Source organism: Sylvia atricapilla, chromosome 26 (genome assembly GCF_009819655.1).
Source record: "Sylvia atricapilla isolate bSylAtr1 chromosome 26, bSylAtr1.pri, whole genome shotgun sequence".
Lineage (NCBI taxonomy): Eukaryota > Metazoa > Chordata > Aves > Passeriformes > Sylviidae > Sylvia > Sylvia atricapilla.
In genome coordinates this window covers 2,675,763-2,700,424 of record NC_089165.1, presented here as the reverse complement: position 1 = coordinate 2,700,424, position 24,662 = coordinate 2,675,763, and the positions used below count along the sequence as shown (strand labels likewise).

Here is a 24,662-nt window from a genome sequence, read left to right as displayed (position 1 = left end):
CCATGCACCCTGTCAAGAGACAGTTCTACAGCGTTAATTTTGCCCATAAAAACACGCACTTTAGGTAATGGCGACTCCCCAAAGATTTGCTGATGAGCCATTTCATGTCATCCGGTGACAAGGAAGACATGGCAGTGTTTTAACTTCAGGTTTTAGGATTAGAAGGAGAAATTTTGCGAGAGAGGTAGGAGAAAGCAGTAGCAGAGAAACTGAGTCATGCACAAATGAGAGTACACAGCAGGTACGCACATAGTAAACTTCATTTGAACTTGTTTACAAAATTGACAAAAAAATATCACCTTGTAAACTTATTCACATTTGTTGGAGCTCACAGAACTGGTTATACTGGCATGCTGAAATAAAGATTGTCAAGCCTCATCTCACCCTGGAGGACACACAAGTGAGTTGACCCCTTACAGCAGCAACAAACTCAGCAAGGAACAAGATTTAAAGCTTGCATTGGGAGGGAATTCCTCAATCCGTTTTTGTACCACCAGGGAAAGGGCTGGGTCTGATTCCCGATGCTTCCTCAAACAGAGGAGCATCAGCACAGGCAGTCTGGGTGTGATCTGAAAGCTGGGATGAGCTTCGAGCATCACCTCGCCCAGTGCAGTCAAGGGCCATCAATTGCATCAGAAATGGAAGCAGTGGAGAAAAAGATGGAATTTATCAAGTAATATTTCATCATTTCCTGAAATTTGGAAATATTCAAAGGCCTCCAAAGAGCACGGACCCTGTTCCTAAATGGGACCATTCAGGGAAGGAGGGAGGAAGGGCAGGGGGAGATAAAATGCACAGTACTTTTTTACATAAACAAAACTTAAGCATTTCCAAAATGACCAGCAGCTTAGCCCTCCGCCATCAAATCTGAACTGCAAGACAGGAGCTTTCCCCAGCTCTAAACCACACTGCTCAACTTCTGCGACTGCAGAAGGACAAAATGGAAGTAAACTGAAAATATACTTGGACACATTTTTTGGTAACCACTTCTGGTTTCACTCTCAGACCTCAGATTTCAGAAATGGAAGCACACAGACATCGTTATTTCTGAGATACTCACACATTTCATTAACAGTCAGATCATAAATGATGAACAAGAATGACTTTAAAAAATAAACCAAAATTCATCAGTTGTATTCCAGGGAAGAACCAAACACAATGCAGGCCTGGCCAGGAGCACCCTCCTTTGAAAACCAGGGCAGAGCTCGACTCTGCCCTCAAAGGCAGGACAACTCTGAGCCAAGGCTCATCTCCAGCACAGATGGGTTTAACCGAGTTAACATCACTAAACCCAGGAATATTTTTGGTATAATGTCCCCTCCCCTGAGCCCCTGAACAGAAGCCCAACACTGGGGACTGCATCAAACAACATCGTCCCGAATATTAAAGCAATTACAGTTAATAGAAGCCCTTCACTTTCTACACCCCAGGCTGCTTCAGAAAGCACTGTAACAATTAGGAACGAAACATCACAAAGTTACCGAGACGAAAAGATGAAGTCTGATCTCTTTAGACTTTGAGGTACATTATCAGCAGTTGGGTTCTCAGTCTCCAGAGTTAAAAACAGCTCCACCCTGTGTGACTGAAGAGCACACCAAGGTTCTTGGAAGACAATCCCGTTATCCCTACCGGCAGTGTCCCAGGGATTCGGCTCCACCTCCCTGCTCCAGGGGTTCCCAGTGCCAGGGCTCCCTTAGCTGGGCTGAACTGAGCAAACTTGGGGGCGAGGGGAGGGGAAAAAAAAACGAGTGGAGTGTATATAAATAATTCACAAACTGGTTTGTGCAAATTTTTTTTATTTCCACATTTATATCACAACGTGTCCACTTAAAGGACCAAATAGCAAAGTTGCTCCCTTCTGCATCCCAGGAACACAGAAGTCTAGTTACTGTACATTCACTAAGGCTCTTTGTTTTTGCAAATTGCGTTTATGATGGATATCCATAAGGCAAACAATATCTAAAGGAATGGTAACAAGTATATTTCCAGCATACAAACAGGCTTCCTTTTTCCCTCTCACAGTACAGTTACAAACTTGTAGCACCCTCATTACATTTAGATTCTAGAAAAGGTGATTTTTTTTCTTTTTTGTGGGTTTTTTTTGTCTTTTTGGTTTTTTTTGTCTTTTTGTTTTTTTACCTATAAGTTTGCAGGAAGGGAAAAGGAGGAAAAATATTTGGCTGGTGGTGGTGGGATCAAAAAAATATCGTTAAACATCTAGTTTTTGCAGCATTTCTCAGAGACTGGATTTAAACTGAAACCAGACTAAAATATGTGGATGCCTATGGAATGTTGAGCTGAAGCTGGTGGCCCAGCCTGCAGTGCAACACCTGCTGTTTAAAACCCAATCTCCGTACCACATGACTCTTAAATAACGCAATCATGTTCAGAGATGTGATAGAAATAAAACTACAGTTTTTGCACATTGTCTCTTGAATATCTCACTGCCAAATAAAAACCCAAATCAAGTCAAATAAATAGATGCATATTTTGTTAAGGTAACTTCCACAATTTTTCTCTGTACCTGCCTGTAATAAGATTCCGGCATTCAGAAAGTGCTGGAAATCCTCTTCACTTCTTGGGGACTAACACTTTTTATAGCTGGCTCGCTATAGAGTTTTGAACTCAACTGATCAACCTTCGTATGCCTTCCTTTGCAATTGTTAGTAAACTGGTAGCAGCATTTCACAAAAGGAGAATTTAAAGGAACGAGCTGGAAAAGCCCAGCTCTCTCCCCCCCTCTGCTCGTGGGGCCTGTTTGTCCAGGACAGGAGGCTCTCTCCAGCTGGAAGTGGCATCGTGTCTGCCAGTTCTGCTAACTGCAGGTGTAAAAAGCGTGGTTAGCAGAACTGCTCTCAGTCTAGGCAGACGTAAGGCAGGATGTTCAATCTCCCATCATCCCCGTGTGGATCTAAGGATATGCACTGTGTCCAATCATACCAGTTACCCTGTGTGTCATAACAACCGTTCACGCCTGGCCAGTTGTGGTCACGTATTCTGTCAAGGTCATCGCCCGTGACCTCTCTGGTGACCCCAGGCAAGTCTGTAGGTTTGCTGTTGGGAGCTAGAACGTGAGTCTTTCTAGCCTCTTTTCTAGTGCTTTCCTCCTGCTTTAAATACTCAGACATGAAGTAGTGAGCTCCTGGAGTCTGTACTCCTGATGAAGAAAGCAAGCTACTCTGTCTGTTTAAATATGACTGAATGATTTCATTTCTGGACAACTCTTTCCAGTTCGTTTGTTCAAAGGGGCTTTGCAGGTTGGGTTTTTGCTCCTGCTTTTCCGTTTCTGTCCTGTGCTGTTCGGTAAGTGCAGGGATTTCTACCTGCAAAGGATCTTTCGGTGTTAAAGGTTTTATCTGTCCTGTCATGGGATCAAAAGTGAGTTTTCTCTCTTTTAACCTCACAGGTTTCACACCCCCTTCTGTCACGTGCCCATCCAAGTTGACTGTATAGTCTCTGGGTCGGTACCTTTTCTTCTTTTTGCTATCAGACCCTGAAGCAGCATCATCCCCACTGTCCATTCTGGCGGTGTCCTGTGGGAAGCCCGTGTGTGATTCCCCGGGGTGGGCTTTGCAGCCGGGAGCCGTGTGCTGCTGAAGTGTCCCTGCTGTGTGCCTGTGCTGGCCCTCGGGGGCTCCCTGCTGCTCCTGCCAGTGCTGTGCCGCCTCGGGGGCCGCCTGAGGAGGGAACTCCAGTCTCTTGGCTGGCATGGGAGGTGTGGATGGTTGCATCAGGGAGGGCGGCGGCGATGGCACCTGTGCAGCGTCTGCGAACTGAGACCTCTGAGATGGACTGGGCATCGAATCCTTTGGTGAGTACGTGGTGTGCTGCCGAGCAAAAGCATCATGCCTAACGTTCCTGGGGCTAAAGGAGGAGCAGCGTGGGCTCTTGGGCTGGTGGGGGCCCGTGGCTTCTTCTGATTTATCATGCTGCTGAAGCACTGCAGTCTTTAGTAACGAGGAAGTGCTTGAAGGTTTTACAAGTCCTGGAGAACTGGTGTGAGGTTTGACAGCATTTACTGGGATCTTATTGTGTTTATCGTTTTCACTGAGATCTGTCCTGCTGCTTTCGGGCCCTGCGTGTAGGTTTATGTCTACAGGACTAGGAAAATTTTCAGGACTACCTCCAATTCCATTGGTTGGAGGGGGCGAAGAGTTTTGTAATACTTCATGACTAGCTTTGGAGACCTTTGGGGGAGGAGGGCCCTGATGCCCATCCCTGTGCTCACCTTTCCTTTTCCTATTGCCCAGTTTCTCTGTTTTTGGAGAATTTAATTTCTGGATATCATTCCTGCTTTTCAGTTCGCTGATGGGCTTGGCGCCGGGCACAGCAGGCAGTTGTGAGTCTGGTTTGCAGTTGTGAGCACCTCCATTTGCTGATCCTGGCGGGTTGGGCAGCCCCCTTGGCACTGGCTCGTTCTGGGTCACGGGTTCGATCAACTTCTGCCAATTCCGCAACAATTTCTTGGCACGTTTGGCAAGTTCCTCATTGGATGTCTTCTTCCTCACCTCATTGATAAGCCTCCCGAGTCTGGTTTCCTACAAAGACAGACAAGGTGTTTTACAAACGTGTATCATTCCAAGCAAACTCCTCAAGGAATGTTTTTGCTTTGTAATGCTCACCCCTGAGTAACACCTGGTTAAAAACACTAGAGATTTAAGTGTTGAATTAATCTTTTTGGAAAGGATTAGTCCAGTGCTCTGCCACACAACATGAAACCAACTGTAGGTTTCAAGTCATGCTGTCTTTATTCCCTGGTAAAAGCAGGAGAGCTGGGGAAAACACCAGAAAGGAATTCTTTAATGAGAAAGAGCCATAAGAATAAGGGTGCAGGTTCAGATTCGAGGGGAAATGCAGCACCCAAAGGTGTGTGTTTATCACAAGGGAAGTATAAGATCTGCAGAGAGAGCTAAGAGAAAAGAATTCCAGGATCTTTGCCTTTTACATTAACAATAAAAATCTCCATTTGACCAACCTGACTACCAGGTGTGAGTTGTGTCCTACCTTTTTCCTCCACCTCTCTCCTCTCCCTTCATTCCCCAGCCTCGTGGAAACGTATGAAAAAGTCATTTAAACAACATTCCCAGGGTGTCCCAAGGTGGTTTCATGAGCGGAAGGAAGTGTTTGATTGTTCCCAAAGCACATTTGAGAACAAAGAACTGTTCCACAAGTCAGATTTCTTAAGAAAAGTACTTCAAAGGAGAACACAGACCAGACTGTAAGAGAAATATGCAACCTGTTGTGATAGATATGTTGAAATACAGGTGGAGCTGTAATTAAGCAACAGTTAAAAGCAAGAACACCGCTAATCTCAATACAAAGAGTGGAAAAAAATATATAATTCATCCATAAAACTTCTTTGGACTGTTTCTACAAGTGGCCAGTGAGAGCTCAGCTCTCCCTACACCTGACCTCACCACAAATATCAGGCCTTGAAACCTGCTTAACTGAATTTAAGATTAATTTTACAGACCCAGAGCAACTCTATTCCTATTTCAGCTTTGCTTGGTCACCAAACGTCTACAAAGGTGACCGGAACTGCAGGGTGATATTGCTGAGTGCAACAGAACTCATCAGTGGTGAGTGATGATTAATGTAGTGCCCTGCACAAACAGGAATTGTGCTGCCCAGAATACTGATCTGGGCCCAGAAAGGATCCCTGTGTTCAGCGAGATGTCGGAAGCAGCACGAAGAGGGACAAAATAATATCTTAATTGTGAATCCTTTGCAATCCATCTATTGTTTCCAGAAAAGCTCCGATGGAAATTAGAAAGGCAGGAAAAAGTCCTTGTATACACATAAAAAAATCATGTTCAGAGGGTGACATACCTCAAGTGCCTCTTTGGTAATGGGATATTTCTCCAGGCTGGAGATCACTTCCAGCACTGCCACCATGTTATGGATCTGCAACAAGGAAGACAAAGTCACTTCATGTTTCATGTACTGGTCTTAGTTAACAAATGTAATTTAAGACCTTCCACTTTATAATTGCTGGAAGCATTAATCACAAACTGCTATCAGACTGTCTGGCTTTGGGGAGCTGATTGCTCAAGGAATAGGGACAAGGACACTTTTACTGACCTAGTTGGAAACTGCAGGAGCTGTAACAAACACACTCTTATGTAAAACCCAAGGAAACAGTGGCAATAAAACGGCTGTGACTGAGTAACAAAGTTCTGAGACCCCTCTGCAAAGCATCAATTAACAGTGCACAGCCTAACGGGAAACAAGAGCCAAGCAGAGCAGGAGCAGCAGTCAGAACTGTGGAGTTCAATCCTTCAGCCCACTGCAGATTTAGGCAGGTCACTGCTCTGCAGTTTCATTGCCAGTATCACTTCCTGCACTGCCCACAGGAGTCTCAGCCTGCAGGTCCCTCCTCGGGCTGGGGCTGTGCCCAGCAGGTGTCCCCAGACCATCAGCTCTTTTCCAGTCATTCCACCACCCCTTGCTGGGGCTGTACTTGGGGAGGAGGAACTGCACAAATGCCCATCCATTCAAAACGTGAGGATCAGGTTCTCTGAGGGGCTGCACTGCACCCCCAGCACAGCTGGACATCCTGCACATCCTCAGCATGTGGGGATTTTAATGGGTTCCATGAGAAACCACACACTGCACGTTTCAGGGGCTTGGTTTAGGGCTAAATATGGCAGTGCTGGGCTGGACTCATTAATCTTGGAGAGCTCTTCCAACCCAAATGAGTTTATGATCCCACACCAAGATCTTTATTTCCATTACCTGATGTTAAGAGTGCTGAAACCTGGAATTTCTAATACACCTTTGGAGATAGATTTAAAAGATAAGCTAAGGAAAACTTGAATCACAGTCTCATTTATTGCTTAATTGCATTTATGACTCAACTGGATGTGAAGTGCATGTGAGAAAAATCTCTCAGCAAGAACCTCTGCAGGGATCCCACATCATCCTGAAACCTCATCAGGAACATCATCATCATCCCCAGGCAGCTCTGCCATCCCAGCCACACATCTCCCTGCACAACCCCTCATCTTAAAAACATTGACTCGTGTAAGAATTGGCTTTTAGAAGTCAGTTCTGCCCCTCCACTAAGATACCACAGGAGCATCAGGAGCTGAAAGTCTCTTCCCTTCAGAAAACCTTGGGCTCAGACCAGTTTTATCCATCCCTACAGGACTGTTTAGTGCTGGAGATACCTGGTAACACTGTCAGTGATAAAACACTCGTCTTGATTTTTTGATTCACTTTTATCAAACTTATGTTTAAAGTCCATGCAGGTTTTGAATGATTCTAACTCCTATAGGGTGCAAAATCAACTCCAGGCCAAAGATGAATTAATTTGTCCTGGTTCTTTCTTCACTCTGCAGATATTTAAAGCCCTACCATGAGGTCAGGCTTGGTAAAACTCTGCTTAACCTTTAGAGCAGCGAGAGCACCTATTCTGACATATTTTAGTTCTTATTATGTCACTGCAGTGCACTGACTTTCTTCCACGTTTTGACCCTTGCCCTGTCCTCAGTGCCCAGGAAGGGCAGTTTAGCACCACAGTTTAAACAAAACTGGTGTTGGTTTTAAACACCACCAGGATTGAGGTTTTTTTCAGTTTTAAGGCCCAGAGCCCTTAGAATAGTTAAAGCTCAATTCTGGGAGTTTCCAGACTGATATTTTTAAATTTGCAAAACACGATACTCTCCTTCCCAACACATATTTTAGACTATGAATTACCAGGGTGAGAAATGCTCTGTTGCACACACCATTAACTACTATGATTATTTTTGCAGTTACTGGTAATCCCCAAATATTCATTATCTAAATGAAGAACTGATGGCAAAAAAAAAAAAAAAAAGAGAGAAAAAAAAAAAAGGGTCATTGGCCTATCAGAAGGTCAAGATGGGGAAAGTGATACATTCATGTGCACACACACCTACAGAAAGGTGAAACTGGGCAGGGAATTTCCAGCCACAGCTTTGCCTTTGTTCAATGCCCCCAAACACACACCAGTGGATGTCCCAAATGCTAAACCACCTCCCAGGTTTACCCCAGCACTGACGGGCTGTGGCTTCCCTCCCTGCTCCGGGGGACACGTGGTGCCAATTAAGGACAGTGAAAGTGGCCTTGCACCCTCAGCTCCTGCTGGAACACAAACCACCCAGTTTGGATTCCTCACACATTTGTAACCAATTGAGAACGTGCTGTCACAGAGCAACTGCTGAGCGGAGCACGAACATCTCACACTCCAGACAACTGCCAGCAGCTCCTCTCATTTTCCCTTTTTTTTTTTGACCTGTAGGGAAGCTTGATTCTTTGAAAATAAATACATAAAATGTTCAAGCACGTTCAACAACTTCTCCCCCCTTCCCATGTGTATTTTTTTCAGAATGTTTCATCCAAAGTGCCATAAAGAGAAGATTATAGTAAAAGTCATATTTGCCTATTTTAAAATGACACAGACTATGAAATTTCCTGTGGTATAGTTAAACACAGTGATGGAAACAGGAGGACCTCCCAAAACATCTCAAGTATCACCTATTCCATAAGAAGACACCCACAGGGATAACAGCAGCACACCCATCCTGCACACCAGTTATCCTCACCCTAAACCCTTACAATAAAATTCACACATTGTCACATAACCAGTGTGATACTAATGTTACAGAACCTGCCAGGACACCATCCTGCTTTGACCAGGAATGACAATTTATTAACACAAAGGGCTACTGAAGAAGCTCACTGGGAACAGGACAGGTGAAGTGCCAGGGGGCAGAGCAGGACAGGGAATTCAGCTGCCCCACTCCCTCTGGACACTGGGCAGGGCTGTAACTGCCCAGGTCAGTGTCTCAGGCATTTCCATTTTAGGTTCTACGTGCCTTTGTCTGCTCACATTGCAACCTCAGTAGCCCCAAAAAAACTTCCAGGACCCTCATTGAGGAGCTTGCAGCAAACAGCTCAAAATAATTGATAAGTAATTGATAGAGTGTTCCAAATTCTCCCTTGCTGCTCCCCTGTTGGGAGGACTGGCACACAGACGAATTCACTCAAAAGTTTACTGCAGAACATCTGCTTTGAGTCATCCACGATAATCCTTTCCAGCTAACCCTAATGACAGCCACACAAAACAAATCTTATTTATTCCATGCAAGGCTCCTTAAGTCACCCAGCCATTCAGCCATACTCTGGAGCTTACTAGTGCTGAGATCTTTTCCAAGTTAAGCACTGAATGTTTTTACTCCAGCCTCAGACAAAAGCAGGGGTTTCTGAACTCTCAGGAAAAGATCAAGAAGCTTAATTTTCTTTTCTTAACTGCTATCTTAATCTTATTCCAGCATTTATAAACCAGGGCCAAGTCAGTGACTGATTTCAGGGTGTTACACAGCAGTTTAAAGGGGTTTTGGGGAAGGTTGAGGTACAGCTGTTCCCTCCCACCTCCACTTCCATCGCTGCCTTCCCACCAACTCTGAAAGCAGCAGCAAGCTCAGCATCCATACAAGCTCTACTACCATCCCCAGGTGCTGGGATGTGCTTTCTGTGGGACCAGCACACTCCATGGGATGCTCTAATTCTCCTCCTTTGCTTACACACCAGCCCAGACCCCCAGCACAACGTGAGCACCCCCAGAACACGTTCCTGTCCTCCTGGGGGCTGCCTGGATAAACAGCACAACCTGCACTCTCTCACTGCAGCCTGAAAAACAAATGTTACAGAAACTTTCTATTGCAGACACTCAGACAAAGCAATGATTTTCTTTTCCTTTATAACGTTTCACAGCGATGTCTCTAAATTTAGACATCCTGACTAGACCATGATAGACAACAAACCAGATCTGAGTTACCTGGAATAGGAGAAGGAGCAGCATTTTCTGTGTAACATGAAAAACTCAATGCACAATTCCAAAAACCTTGCAGTGAAACTGCTCATGCAGATTTCTGGCAGAAAGGGCTCTTTTCAACCACAAAGTTCAGGTAACAGTGCTAAAAGGCATCATTTGATACAGTAACATCGTCCTTCTGGGTCACATTAGTGCCTTCACGGGTTTCTAAAGGATATTTAAACTTGGCTTGGAGTTGCCCATCACTGACAATCCTCTAAAACCAAACTGTAACATCATCATCCTCCTGAAATCACAGCTTACAACAATCACAGCCTGGCTCCACCGTGGGCATGGTGAACAGAGCAAACACTTATCACAACATGCTGCTTTGGAGAGAATGTATTTGCCATCACACTGAGCCACTTCATCAGGAGATCCACAAATACTCCAAATTCTGATGGTTTCAGAGAAACTACTTCTATAACACTGTCCCACCTGTAGCACCAAAGCAGTTTGACAGAAGCAAGCAGAGAAGTGGAGACACTGAGAGACTGAACAGGTCTTTTTTCTTCCTACAAACACAAATCCAGGTGTCGATTGCCAAGCTGGAGGTTTCTGGTGGCAGTCAATACCAGCAGTAGACTCCAGACAGAAGTTCACAGGAGTGTTTGTACATTTTTTGTCTCTCCCCTGCTCCAGGGCTGTGTATCTCCTGAGGGAGTGCAGGAAAATGTTCAAGGAAATCTCAGGTTCAAGGTCAGTATTGCTGAGGAGGCCAGAGCTGATTCCCAAGAGGTGCAGTGCTGGCTCCAGGGGTGATGGCATTGCTGGGGTTCCTTCTCTTGGAGCTCTCAGTGTCACCTGCAGCCCAACACCAGCTCCTGCCCCAGACTGGGGTCTCCCCTCAGTGTCACATCTCACCCCAACACTGCTTTTGTACAAAAGCTACTTCACTGCACAATAATCTAAAATATGGAATAAGAAGTGAAGAGAGAAAAGCTGATATTCACAGGAGGCTTTATTTAAATGTGACAACAGAAATACAGCGGTGCAGAGTTTATTTAGCACTTTGTGTAGGAACTACCAGACACCAGACACTGACAATGCACACCACCAACAGAAAATTGTAATGTCATTTGTTCAAAGGTACAGACCAAACACACCAAGTTAGAATTCAGGTTACAACCTGCTGGTATTTAGTTCAGTTCCCTGGCAGCTGATCTATTAACAGTTCCCCTTAGCCCCAGTGTGACATGATGTTGTCTAAAGATAGGGAACACCAGATACTATTCACAGACACAACATACCAAAAAGATGACCATGCACTACTTTGCTCACATCATTGAAAATGTCTGAAAGTCAGTTTGCCAAGCAAAGTCCAATACTAACCAGTACACAAAAGATACTCTTAAAGGTGGAGGCCAGTTTTCTAATAGTATTTAGTGAAACAGATCTTTAAACACGAAGGAATCAATGATTTGGGTTGAAAGTCATTCACTGGGAGAATTTTCTATGACAGAGAAATTCATATGGAGACCATGCTTTGAAAACTGATGAGAAATTTGTGGTGCAAAACACAGCAGAAGAAATGCTCCTTGAGCACCAAGAACAATTCAAAGAGTGACCAGGCACAGGAAGCATTACCCACACCTCTGGACTTAAAACTCCCAGGTCTACTTTAAAGCGTGAAACCAATCTGCATATATTTTATTTGCACTTAAGCTTTATTTAATGGCAAAGTAACATCAGCCAGATACCTTCCTGAATATACTTTACAAAGCCAGGATCATCAAACGAGAGTAAGGTCAGATTCCAATAAAATTTTGCAGTGTGAAGGAACCAGTGGACCTGAAATATTTCCCCTGCTCCCTCCTGGCAGTGCCCACGCACATCCCTGAGCTGGGCAGACACCACAGCAGCCAAGAGAATGAGAGGAGCTTGCCAGCACAAAGCACAGTTTGCCCTGGCACTCACAAAGGGCCTCCAGACACAAATCCACAGCAGCTGGGAGTGCCGTGAAGCAGCTCTTCTCTGCATGGCCCATTCCCAGGGAGGCACCCAGGACCCCTGGCACAGCAGGAACAGACTCCAGGCTGGGCCAAGGCAGGGGAAACCACCCAACAAAAGGAGCATCCACTGGAGCTGGATGGCACAAGACACAGCAAAACACAGACTATGAAGACAAGACACACCCCCAGTTCTCTGCACTTCAGGAACAGGTCTTAAAGGCAAACGGAAAAGAGCAACAGTGAAACACTTTTCTCCATTCACATTTATTAGCCAGTAACTGGAAGACATTTTTGTTACTACAGAGAGAAATACCTGTCTGTCCACTTCAACAGTTACTAAACATTTTCTACAGCCCAGTAAGAATCCTGCCTATAGTGCCACCCCTGAGCTGCAGACACAGAGAAGATTCACTGCAATATGACCACCCCAACTTCTTTTTCCACAGCCCACAACAAACCCACCCCACCAGACTGTGAAGCTGGAAAAATAAAAATTCATTAGCCTGATTTTTTAAGAGCCCAGCAGCTGAAGAGGCTACATGAAATACTATTCAACTGGTGAGAATTTCTGCTGAAGGGACAGGGCAAGAACCAGGGAGAACAAACCCAGGTGGTCACTGCCACTCTTGGTGACATCTACCACAGCACAATGCAAGCAAGATCATTTAGTGGTGTTTCCCACTCAATCCCAAGCTGTAAAGAATGGCAGAGGAATCCAATTCAGCTGGAATTACATCTTCCTCTCAAGGCATAACAGCACAAGAAGAACATACACAAAGAGCAGGTCAGAGGACAGCAGAGATAAAGGTTTTGAAAACATAGTTAATAACAAAGTTGAAGCTTGTATTTCACACCGTGTTGAAAAAATAGGAAAAAAACACATGAAGCTTGAAATAAGCCTTCCTCTGCGTTACTAGTCATAATAAAGAAAATGTTAATCAACTGTTTTCATGCTCACTGGCCTAATTTGCAACAAGACAAATACTGATTGCATATAGAAATAACCACTGAGCTACTAGTGCACTCAAATAATCTCCCCCTAGTCTCCAAAGCCACTGTGGAGGTTTAAGAACAGATTAGACAAGTCCAGAAGCAGCTGTTTGAAGGGACATGAAGTCCCTTCCAGCCATGCCCCTACACCAGGGGAACAGACACTGAACTAGAAGGAGCACAAACACATCAAAACTCCCATTTTCATCTCCTCCAAACTAGGCTCAGAGCAGCAATTCAGAACTGTCCTCTCAAAAAGATCCATACAGATGACTCCAGGAAACAGCTTGTATTGTAAAAGGACCTAAAAATTCAACACTTCCAACCTCACTGCCCCAGCACAGTGCTCCATGTGATCCCAAAAATCCCCAAAGAAAGGCACAAAGCTTCTCTCCCCCCCCCAGGCTCTGTAATTGCTCCCTGTCACCATTTCAGCCTCCTCACACTCACCCTTAACCCCTCCATCCCTGCACTGGTGCTAAGCACATCCAACTAGGATACAGTTTCCTTGTCTACTGGATAATCATTTCTCTTCCCCCTGTACAGAAACTTCAGACAAATCTTGGTAGTTACTATTTATTATAAGCCATGAACTGAAAAATTACTGCTTCAGAATTTAGAGAGCCATAAAACAAGGTTGCTGTGCAAGCAAAGTAACAGGGACAACTGGTCCTACTTCAACGAGACAGAAATGCAGTTGGATGATTATTCAGGCAGAATAATACAGAATATACAGAAAATCCAGCCTTAAAATGGGCCCCTTCTGATTCATCATGATCTTGATGCTTTCAGCTTAAAGAACTCACAGTTGGAACCTCCCTGGGTTAAGGTAAGAGCACAGTGAGGTACCATGGGAGCCCTAAAGGCATCACTTGGACAGAACCAGTCTGTGACCACCTGCTCCATCTTCATCCACTCCAGAGAACTGCTGAGCACTTAAAATCATGCAATGGGCATTAAAGAACTTCATGAGAAGGGGTCCAGAGCTTTGTGAAGTTCTTAAATATTATTTTACCCATCGCTTAAAGTATCTACCCAGAGCTGTTACCACAGAGCAGTTTATATCTGAGTGCAATTCAGAAAGGTCCTACCCATGTCCCCAAAATACAGAATCTGCACTTTTTTTCAAGAAGTAAAACCATTTATAAAAGCTGCATTTATGCTGCATGTAAAGTGCATACCAGTGTACTTTAAATGCAGCAGATCAACTTTTCTCAAATTTCTAAGGAAGTTTCTCAGCTGATTCCTTAAATGATAGAGGAGGCTGAGGTGAATACAATGTTGAATTCTTTGTGTAATGTATTAATTCATCACACTGAAGTGCAAGATGCTCATGTGATTGCTCATGAGAGTTTAGGCATGGTGTGTTTCTTCACAAAAACCTGAGAAAAATAGTGTTACAAACTGGGAAAGTTTGTGGAGAAGCCACTGTATCCTTTCAACAACTGTTACCAATAGTGAATTCTCGTCAGCACATACTATTATAAACAAGTTTTATGGATATGGAAAAAAAAATTGAAATCAATTTACACATCTCCTAGAATTACTGCTCTCCAAATTCTAGATTAAACACTGCTGCCTGTCACCCCTTTCCAAATACCTCTATTCTCTGAAGGCTGTGTCAGCTCAGGACAATGTCACCTGTCAGGAAAGCAAAGCCCCCCAGTAATCCCTGGAGAATGTTTGGCCATTTCAGCCCATGGCACAATCCTTTGCAGCTCCTTGGAAACAAAATGCCTTCTCTACCTTTGGCTGGGGGAAAGAAGTCTCCCCTGGAGGAAGGTGAGCATGGAGCCTTCTGAACTCAGTGTTTGTAAAAGCAGCTCCACTCCAGAGCCAACCGCCCAGCACGGTCACGGCAGGACCAAGGAACCCAGCACTCATCTGCATTTTTTAATATTTAAACACAGAATTGGGGAATCCCAGACTGGTTTGGGTTGGAAAGGACCTTAAATCCCACCTCATTCCACACCCCTGCCATGAGCAGAGACATCCTCCACTATCCCAGTGTGGTCCAACTTGGCCTTGAAAACTTCCAGGGATGGGGAAAACATTCATGAAGCTCCAACCTGGCCTGGTTATTTCTAACCTAGTGGCAAAAAAAACTTCTCCATTTCCAGTTCAGAAAACCCCAGTGAGGCTTAAGCCCCTTGGCAGCTTGTCTTGGAAAGTCCAGCAAAGAGAATACAAAGCCAAAAGCTCCTATTTTGACAGACAAGCTCTTCTCACAAGACAATGGACAGAGTTTTCCAGGATGCAGCCAGGCTCCTGAGCAGTGTGCTCAGCACATGAGCTGCAGGTACCCACCTTCAAAAAAAAAATCTGAAACATGACCTCTTTCATCTTCTCCTCCACCTCACCATGCTTAATTCTACTCAAGAATCAACTGTCATTTCTCCAAGGATTAAATACAATACTGATTTTTTTTTCCTGGAATTTTCAGGATGACAAGTTCTATACAGACATTCCCTGTCCTTTCCTGCAGCAGTTAATTTACAGAGCATGAGGAGTGTTATGTACTGACCTGCTCAGAAAGTGATGGCTTGAGTTACAGACACTCACAGATGTGCTGGAAGTTCGTTCACCAAAGACAATTTATGACTGTGCATCATCACCCTGAGAAAACACTGTGTTCCTCTACCTTCCACAGCTCTACACTCTTTAAAAAAAATCAAACCCTCCAGACCTGTACTATAACTGTGATACTCTGCAAGCTGATCCTGCATGGAAACTATGTGAGAAAGCAGCTCCACAGAAGCGCTGGCTGTCACTCTGAGACAAGACTTCCACCTCTGCAGTCGTCTCCACAGCACCAAGTTTGAAAACACGCCCAGCTGAGCGTGTCCCTGGATCCCTTGGATGCAGGATCCCTCCTCCCCAGCTGCCGGCTTCGAAACCACTCTGTTCACTAAAACAGAACTAATTATGTTTTACTTCCAATGACTCCTCAGCAGAAATTGCTACCACTGACTGTCTGGACATGCTGAAAATTGTACACTTTGATATTAACAATCACACTCAGGCACGCACTGCTGCCCTGTGAAAGCCGTGCCCCTGAAAACACCAATTCGCTGCCGAGTTTTAGCAGATTGCACCTCAAATTAAAGCAATTTGCTGGCACTTAAATATTATTCCAAACACCAAAAGCATGAATTACCCACAGAAAGAGTAATTTAGCTGTTAGAACCTTGAATAAACAAACCTACATTTACATTAAACTGAATGTGAGGTACTTACTTACCTTTACCTTAAATTATTTCTTTAAAGACCAAGTGTAAAAGTGGGGCCACATCCTACCACATTATACAGACCCAAGGAAGTATATCTGGAGTTATCACCAAGCACATAACTGCTGAGAAGAGATAGCAGCAAAATGTTATCAGCCAAAACAGACATGTTTTTATGTTAAAAAACTACACTGACATTAATTTTAACTCCAGGCCTAATGTATTGGAGTAACTATGCCTTAAAAGCAGTGCTTCTTGACTAACATCAAACTTGTGCAACAGGCAGAATCGATTCCTCCTTCCCCTCTCCTGAAACTTTTGTGGTTCCTGAAAAAAAAAAGAAACACTAATTGTCACCTGCTGCAGCTTCTTGAAGAAACTGGGAAAGGATCTCACAGAGAGAAAAAGCTTCAGCTGCAGTGGAGCCACTCTGATCAGGAGCCAAAGGTGCCAGAATGACAGTGCTGTTGTGTCATGGGGCTAAGCAAAACCCCAAAGAGAGGCGACCACACACACCTCACACCCCTAAACTGGGCTCACCCTCAGCTTACCAGACAAAAACCCCCAAAAAGACAAATTGGAATTCCCAGCTCAGACCTGGAGCTCTGAAATGCAGCCTAAGCTGAAAGTCTTCCTATTTCCTAAGGCCCAGGTTGGGTCCCTCTCCACGTGGGAGCTTTGGAGTGCTTTCCCTCTTGCCCCTGCTGGTGTCAGGCTGCAGAGCCATGGCAGCAGGAGCTGATCCAGCTGGATCCCATGCCCATCCCAGCCCTGCCAGGATGACCTGCTCAGCTCCCTGCTCTCTTGGCTTCAAGGTGTGCCAAGGTGCACTCAAATGGCCTCACACAGCATCCAGAACATCCCCAATCAGAGCAAGGGAACCACCAGCCACAGGTCCTCTGCTGCCTGGGAAGTTTGCTCCAGTACATCTCTCCTGGAAGGACCCTCACCTTGCACACCAGTTGTCTGTTCCAAGCTGTGCCTGGTGGTGACTGCCAGAGGTTATTCCCCATATTTATATTACCTACAAAAAATTGGTTCTTCCACTGAGGAGCTGTTTCACGGCTGCACCAATAAAAATGTGTTAATGAGTTACTTCCCTGCAGCCTCTGAGCATTCAGAGTGCTCATTTCCCACCCAGGGCCCACGTACAGCACGCGCAGACAGATGCTTGTTGCAAAGTTTTATCATCTGGATTTAAAAAGCTCTTTAATCATCCCCTATGATGACCCAGTCTGACAATATGAGGGGGCTCAAGCTTCTCTAGGATAGCCTGAGCTGCCACCACCCCACTGTCACCTCTCCTTCACACACAATTCCCAACTCTGTGCCAGAACCGTCACCTCTCTGTGCCCAGGAGGAGCTGGGCCATAGAAAAGGGTCCCTGAGGAGCCTCTATTCAGGCAGGGTTTGACCAAGTGAGTTCCTTGGTTGGGCCAGCACAGGGGAGGGAACAGGAACAGCTGGAGGTGGGGACATGATGGGGACCCCAGCAGCTCTCCCAGCTCCACTGGCAGCTTCAGCTGGTGGAAGCACGGGGGTTTAAGCCACATCAATCTAATTTTTGATCATTTGGAGCATTGTCCACACAGCCTACAGTGGAAGGTGGTGGTTTACTCCTGAGTTGCAGAGCTCACTCATGAGTTACAACTCAGGAGCATCCTCCTGGCTGACTGTGAAGATGTTTCCCAGCAGTTATTCCAGCACACATTCAGAGCCCCTGTATTGCTGCATGCCCACAAACACAGGATAATTCCAGACATCTGTGAACCACACACGAGTGGCAGTGAACAAAAAAGACTCTGGAAGTGAAACTTGACCATAAGGCAGCCACTGTCACCTCAAAAAACCCAGACAGGTGTGGTTAACTTCTCCAGGTGACAACACCTCCTTCCTGCCAGGTCCCAAGGCAGCAAGAAACACCCAGGAAGCAGCAACATTCCACTCCTCATGGAATCACAGACTGGGCTGGGCTGGAAGGGACCTTAAAGCCCATCCCATTCCACTCCCCCGCCACGGGCAGGGACACCTTCCACTATCCCAGGTTGCCCCAAGCCCTGTTCAACCTGACCTTGGACACTTCCAGGGATGGGGCAGCCACAGCTGCTCTGGGTAACCTGTGCCAGGGCCTTCCCACACTCACAGGAAGCCGTTCTTTTCTGCTTCCACACTCACTTAAATGCTTTAAGACCCAATTCTGCTGCCAGAACTATTTGTGATGCATCAGAAGTTTTATCCAATAATTGAGCTACATCAAAAACTACCCAGGAAAAGATCCATATATTGCCTTTCTTCTTCTTTAAATCCTGATCAATTCCTCGGTTCAGTTCACCACACGATCCTGCACACATAAAATGGGTGTGTGTAGCAGGAATAAGCAGTGGGTGTTATTTAAATTGTCACTGCTGCCGAAACAAACACTCAAATTAGAGCTTCAGAGCAAATGACTACTGCCATCATCACTGCAACCTGGAGAGTTTCAAGGAATTAACAACTGAAAAGCAGTTTGGCGTTCCCCTTGCTTTGACCCCTCAATTCAAACTCTCTGATATTTCTGTTCACTCGGATTTTGTCTTAGCATCCTCAAAGTTCAGAATGGTCTCAGTGTTGCAAGGGGCACTGTACAAATGAAAAGTTTTTAAACCTCCAGCCTCCCAACCCCTCTTAAGAAGTGACAGCCTGCACTGCCTCAAGCCAAATAAAGTTTTTCAGAAAGAAGTGGACAAGCAAACTTCAAAGCAAGGCCAAAACCCAAATGTACCATCACCCTGACACAGTGAATTCAAGTGAATCCAAGTGTTTGTAATAAAGAGCACTAAGAAACACAGACCTCATTTAAAGTTATTATAAAGAACCATAATGCAATGGGACTCTCCACATCAGGCCCAAATCTTTATCTGGAACTCCAGACTGACATGATAACAACACTTTAGACCTTGCACATTAGGAAATGCTCCCCAACCCCCTGCATTTTGTCACACACCTGGAACAACCTGCTGCCTTCACACACAAAACATGAGAGCGCTTGGAACAAGATGAGCTGCAAGTGAGGAAAGGGACAAAGAGGGCAAGAGGTACAACAGGTTCTCTGCACCTCCCTCAAAACTGCTAAGCTCATTAGGGCTCGCAGAAAAGGATAAAGCTCAAGCAAGAGCCATTCCTAGTCTACTTTCGCCCACACGTAACACTTCCTGCATCCAAAGAAATCACTGAGACCCTTGGGAAGTGAACCACCAGCTTCCCCTGCTTTCTGTATTTATATTATTACAGCAGTGCCCTGCACCTTCTTAAGACACTACTGGAAAACACCTTCACCGTTTCTGAGGAAGGGGGTTGTCTCCAGCACCTCGGTAAAAAAAACCCAAACCAAGAGAGAAAACAGCCATGGAAGCATCTTTAACCATGCAACTTGCGCCAGCTGGGAGATCAGCACATGCCTACCCAATATATTCCAACACACAGGCCAATTAATTATAAATAATTCAGACCATGGACCACTCCTGAAGGTCTGTGCAGCAAGTCCAGCTGAGATACTGTGTGAACCACAGCAGAGTTCGAGCCAAGCCCAAGCTCACAGGGAGCACACAATACAGGCTGTTACTCAAACCAAAGCTGGGTTTGTGTCACACAGGGGTACTAACGGCAAATAATGAAGTTATTATCTAATATTTAAAAACAGGAACAGATTGCTACATATTCAGCATGAGGAACCATTTAATTGCAAGCACAGTTCTAGCAGCTGGTTGGAAAGGACAGGCTTGTCCACAGAGCAAAAACCAACATTTCTCATTACTCCTGACATCAAGGAACAAACTCCCCCAGGAGCACAGAGCACGAGTTACCAAGGCAAAGGTATTCTGCTGGGTGGAAGGGGTGGCTTCTCAGCACACAGAGTCTCATGGCAAAAGCCTTGTTCCCACCAGAATCAAGGAACATCTCCTCTGTCAGACCTCACAGAACAGAAGTCCTGCTCTCCTCCACCTCCTGCTATGTTCTCACAGAAGTCTTGGAAGGAAAGTGATGCTGGTACTCAGTGCTTAGGTCATGGAGCAGAAGTGGTTTGCCCATATGTTTCCTCGAGGAGAAAAGGCTGAACAAATGAAGACACAATACCAGACATCCCGGGTGGCTTCTAGGATGATGTAAGTTCTTTTAAAAATAGCTTATTTCTTATAGGCCTCCTTTGAAATAGTTCAGAATTTACAGGGGTAACCTCTAAGTGTGGGAAACTAAGTTATAAATATGTTCTGCAGCAATTACTAGAGGAGGTTCAAGTGCTAAACATGTGTAAATTCAATATTGCTCCCGAGTCAGCAGGGCTTTATGGAGCAGCTGGAGATGAACAATCAGCACAGAAGATGATTTCCTGAGGCCAGCAGGTTCTGCAAGCTTGGGGAAATGATTATTTTGACCAGTTCAACCCAACAGAGGTAGAGAAACTTATGTCCTAATTTCTTTTCATTTAAGGTATGAGACCTGTGAGTTGACCAAGATCCAACTAACCACTCAGGAATGAATATCCACAATGGCAGCTCGTGTTAGGGAATTTAAGTGAAGCTTAAATTTACAGACCCTACAGTAAAGCACCATGAAGAACCAACCATCTCTTCTCTCCTCAGCCCACAGAATTGGACTGGTTTTACCCACTTGACCCTACTGATGCAGCTTTCACCCTCTCAGAAATACACACACTGACTACACTGAAAAACCTGAATTAAATCTAGGCCTCAAAGCTTGACTTTCTTGGTAAATGAGGAAGTGACAACAATGAATGCTCTAGGTTTGAACCCAACTAATTCTGTCAGGAAAAGATTCTAAGAGCCAGCAGAAAGTGGCTGGAGCTTTCCATGAGTTCCTGCAGGCACAGCAGCTCATGGCTGCACTGACTCTCCCAGCAGGAAAACAGCAGAACACCTTCTTGTACTTTCATGCTGGTGCCCAAGAGTGATTAAACTCAGAATCTGCTTTTTAAGCGTGTTCAAAATATAAGTTTTGCTTCCCTCTGTGCCAGTGACGTGCCAGGTAATGAACAATCAACAACACCACATATTCCATGTGCTTTGGAGCCAAGAGTCTGAGCTCTCAGCCTGCAAAATGAACCTCAGCTACACCACCTCTGCTCTCCTTCAAGAAAAGGTTAAACTGGAACACAGACCCTGCCTACAGGCACTTTGGAACAATGGGCTGATTTTTCTGCCACCAATTATTGCCCTGGATAAGTATCAAGTATGTAGAATTATAATTTAACATACATCATTCCTAAACTTAAGGGGCTACTGACCTGTTGGGAGTTCTGGCCTCCCTCTGCAGGGAGCTGCCTGGTTATTTTGGGTCCTCTCATAACAGCATCGTGTAACATCAGAGCGCGGAGAAAGGGAAAAAAATTCATCACAAAATTGACTTCCTGGCTGTTTAGTTCTGCACAGCCACAGTGTCTGAGAAAGTAACACCAGAATCAGGGTAACCACTGCAGCTGACAGTTCTCAAGTCAAAGGACACCACAGATCTGCTAGAATTTTATTAAAGTAGGTTGGCACTCGGTCTCACGTAGAATGAAAAATCTGCAGCCACAGAAAGAGAGCTCAGAGCAAACAGGATTCATGAAGTGCACTATCTGACATTTCAGCAAGATCCACATTAAAGTACTGCAAACTCAGACAACGCTGACATTTACCAGCTCACAATTACCACCCCGATTTGTTACTGTTACTCCAGTGTGTAACACTGCAGCTCCCCACAGATGCCCGGCCCAAGGGGTTCTACAGAACCTGCAAGGTCAGGGTGATTTTTCTTCAGTCCCCATGTCACACGCAGGCCGCTCCGGGAGGGGTTCCAAACGACAAAAACTTTATTAGCTACTTTAGGACTTCGATACAGATCTATCACAAAAAGGCATTTGTTCAGACAGGAGCAGGTATGACTTTAATAGAACCAAAACACCATTTCACACACTCCAGGCCCTGGAATAACACGTACACATTCAGCCTGATGCACCAGAGGCTTCCCCCACAAATTGCAGATGGCCAGGACAGACCCACCTTGGCATCCTGCGGTGGTGACTGTTGATCTAAAACCCAAAATTTGGACAGATTGAGGGCCCCGCAGTCCTCTCACAGTAATAAAGACCTAAGCGGAGAACTGCTCGGATGAGCCAAAAAACCCTTAAAAGGAGCAACTGATCCTTTGGATAACCGCCACTTAAGGCCACTTACAGGTAAAATACACGCTGACTTCTGTGCTTACACCACATCCCAGAAGGAGCAGATAAGCTCATTACGGCGCTGCAGGAAGGGATAAAAGCGAAGACCGAGGCTGCTCGGCGCTGGAGCAGCTCCAGAGCCCCGCAGCCACGGCCGGAGCCCTCCCGGCAGCCCGGGGTCCCGGCGGCGGCGGCCGGAGCGGCCGCTGGGCCCGAGGAACAGGTGGGCGCCCCGGAAGGTCCCGGCGAGCGGCGGCGGGGCCGGCCCAGAGCCCCCTGCAGGCCGCGCCCGAGCCGCGGCCTGGCGTGGGGAGGCGGCCGGGCCGCCCGCCGCATGGCCGGGCAGCACCGGCCGGGCCCGGGGCGCCGAGCGGCGGCGGGGCGGCGGCGGCCGCGGCCCCGGGCGGGCGGGGAGCGGCCTCCGGAGCCCCCGGCGGGGCGGCCCCGAGCTCCCGGCCGGGGGGCGAGGGCGGGAGGCGCCGCCGGCTGCGGGACCCCGGGCGGGCGGCGAGCAGGGAGCTCCGCGCTACCGCCCGCAGCGGAGGCTCCGGGGCACCGGGGGCGGCCCCGGCGGGAGCCCCGGAGGCCCCGGGGTGGGGAGAGAAAGGCGTCGCGGCGGGAGCGCCGGGCGGGGGGTCGGCCCGGAGCGGCGGGGGCCCGCGGGGCCCGTACTCACGTTGCTCTGCGGGTCGATGGCCTGCAGCAGCCGGTCCCTGATCTGCTGCGGGGACGGGGCCGGAGCCGCTGTCATTGCCTGGGCGAAGCGGGGCGGCTGCGGCTGCGGCCGGGGCGGGCGGGCGGCGGGGCCGGGCCGGGCCGGGGCGGCGGCGGCGGCGGCTCCTCACTCGCCGGCGGCGGCGGCCTCGGGGAGCCGGAGGAGCATGTTCGCTCCCCGCGGGGCGGGGGCGGCGCGGGGGGCCGGGGGGAGCGGGCGAGCCCAGCGCTCCGCTCCGCTCCGCTCCGCTCGGGCCGAACGCGGGGCGCGCTGGGGGCAGGGCCGGCGCCGCGCGCGGCTCCCTGGGACGCGCCCGACGCCGTGACGTGCGCGCGCCGCGCCCCGGCCCCCGCCCGCCCGCACCGCCGGGGGCGCGCACCGCGCGTGCGCCGGGGAGGGCGGGCGGCGGCGGGGACGCGCGTGCGCCGTGGGGGAGCGGGGCGGGGCCGGGCCGCCGTGAGGGGAAATGGGGGAACACGGCGCCGCTGAGGGCGGACAGCGGCGGGGAGAAGCTGGGGGAGAGGGCGCTGTGAGGAGTGGCCGTGAGGGAAAGAACAGGGAACAGGGAGAGAAGCACTCCGGGATCCCCGGGCCGTCGGAGGAGCCGAGCACCTGCGGAGAGAAATAAATAATGGGAAGAAAATAACGGGAATAACCCCCCTCGGGCAGCACTCGGCCCGTGTAGTGTGAGGGGTGTTCTGCTCCCCTCAGCGAAGCATCAGCGCGGCTCTTAAAACTCCTCACAGCATTTAAGAGCAGCTCAGAACTGACTTCTGATTTTGTTATTTTAAAGCAGCTGCTTCGAGGCTGAATGGCAGCTTTGGCACAAGCGGAATCCCGCGGGGAACAGCACGCTCTAGAGCCGCACGGTGTGTGCAAGGTGATAAAACTGTTGGAATTCCTTTAGCACTGGAGCTTCTCTTCCTTCTCTGTTCCCTGTGCTCATAAAGCGCTGGCAGCTCTGCACAGGGTCATTTTTCAGAGGAAGAATAAAAACCTCCCGAGCTCAAAGCTCGGGGCTGAGCCCAGGTGTCCAGCAGATCACACACACACACACGGTGATGCCACATCCACCCTTCCCTTCACACTTGGTTTAACAAGAATTAGGCACTAAATGTTTCCCAAGAATTATATTGGGTCGATCCCCGTATTTTATTTGACAGCACGTTTCTTTTTTCCCTCATTCTGAAGAATCAGAGAAGAGTGTGAAATATACCGAAATTACAGAGGAGTGTGTTTAAGTTTAACCAAAGGTTGTACATATTTCTGGGTGGCTCAAACCCCATTTGAAGGAGCCTGTCTGTATATTTTTCTGAGTTCATTACAGCCAGGCATCCTCCCTCAAATGACCCTTGCCCTGTCATGTTTCATTAACATGAAAACTTTAGTTCAACCAAGAGGGTGACTCAAGTAAAATGCTGCAGGTGCCCAACACTTGCATCTCACTACCAGATAAAATTCAAAATACTCCTTAAAACTTGTGCCAGGGAATAATTTATATCAAGGCACTTTCTCCTCAACAGCTAAAGAAACTCAAGTTGTGGAAGCTCCACAGCCCGAACAGTTTACAGTTTGATTTAAAAATACTCAGCACTGCCCTCTCTTAAATTATCTTGGTGATTCTGGGGGGAAAACTGTTGGTCAGAGAGGCCAACTTAATATAAATAACACAAGACCAGACAGATTACAGGACCAGCTACAATTTCCCAAAAATACACCAATACAGAATCAATTTCTCCTG

General features: G+C 47.0%; 1 protein-coding gene and 2 long non-coding RNA genes across 9 annotated transcripts; 2 read left to right on the top strand and 1 right to left on the bottom strand.

The window, feature by feature from the left end:
- Positions 1-1,779: 1,779 nt before the first annotated feature.
- MED26 (mediator complex subunit 26) lies at positions 1,780-23,040 on the bottom strand. Of its 7 annotated transcripts, none has more exons than XM_066336383.1 (3): positions 22,883-23,040; positions 5,830-5,904; positions 1,780-4,538 (listed from the first exon to the last, which is right to left on the bottom strand). In XM_066336383.1, the coding sequence occupies exons 1-3, from the start codon at positions 22,955-22,957 to the stop codon at positions 2,856-2,858; spliced, it is 1,833 nt and encodes a 610-aa protein (XP_066192480.1). In that variant the 5' UTR covers positions 22,958-23,040; the 3' UTR covers positions 1,780-2,855. The 7 variants fall into 7 exon arrangements, with proteins under 7 accessions (XP_066192480.1, XP_066192483.1, XP_066192486.1 ...); XM_066336386.1 differs by lacking the exon at positions 22,883-23,040 and adding an exon at positions 22,220-22,326; XM_066336389.1 differs by lacking the exon at positions 22,883-23,040 and adding an exon at positions 22,046-22,190.
- On the top strand, positions 3,670-4,660 carry LOC136371975 (uncharacterized). The gene is made up of 2 exons (XR_010745427.1): positions 3,670-3,811; positions 4,302-4,660. It is a non-coding gene; the product is annotated as an uncharacterized lncRNA (long non-coding RNA).
- Positions 22,304-24,267, top strand: LOC136371976 (uncharacterized). Its single transcript, XR_010745428.1, has 2 exons — positions 22,304-22,429; positions 23,715-24,267. It is a non-coding gene; the product is annotated as an uncharacterized lncRNA (long non-coding RNA).
- The last annotated feature ends 395 nt before the right edge of the window (positions 24,268-24,662 follow it).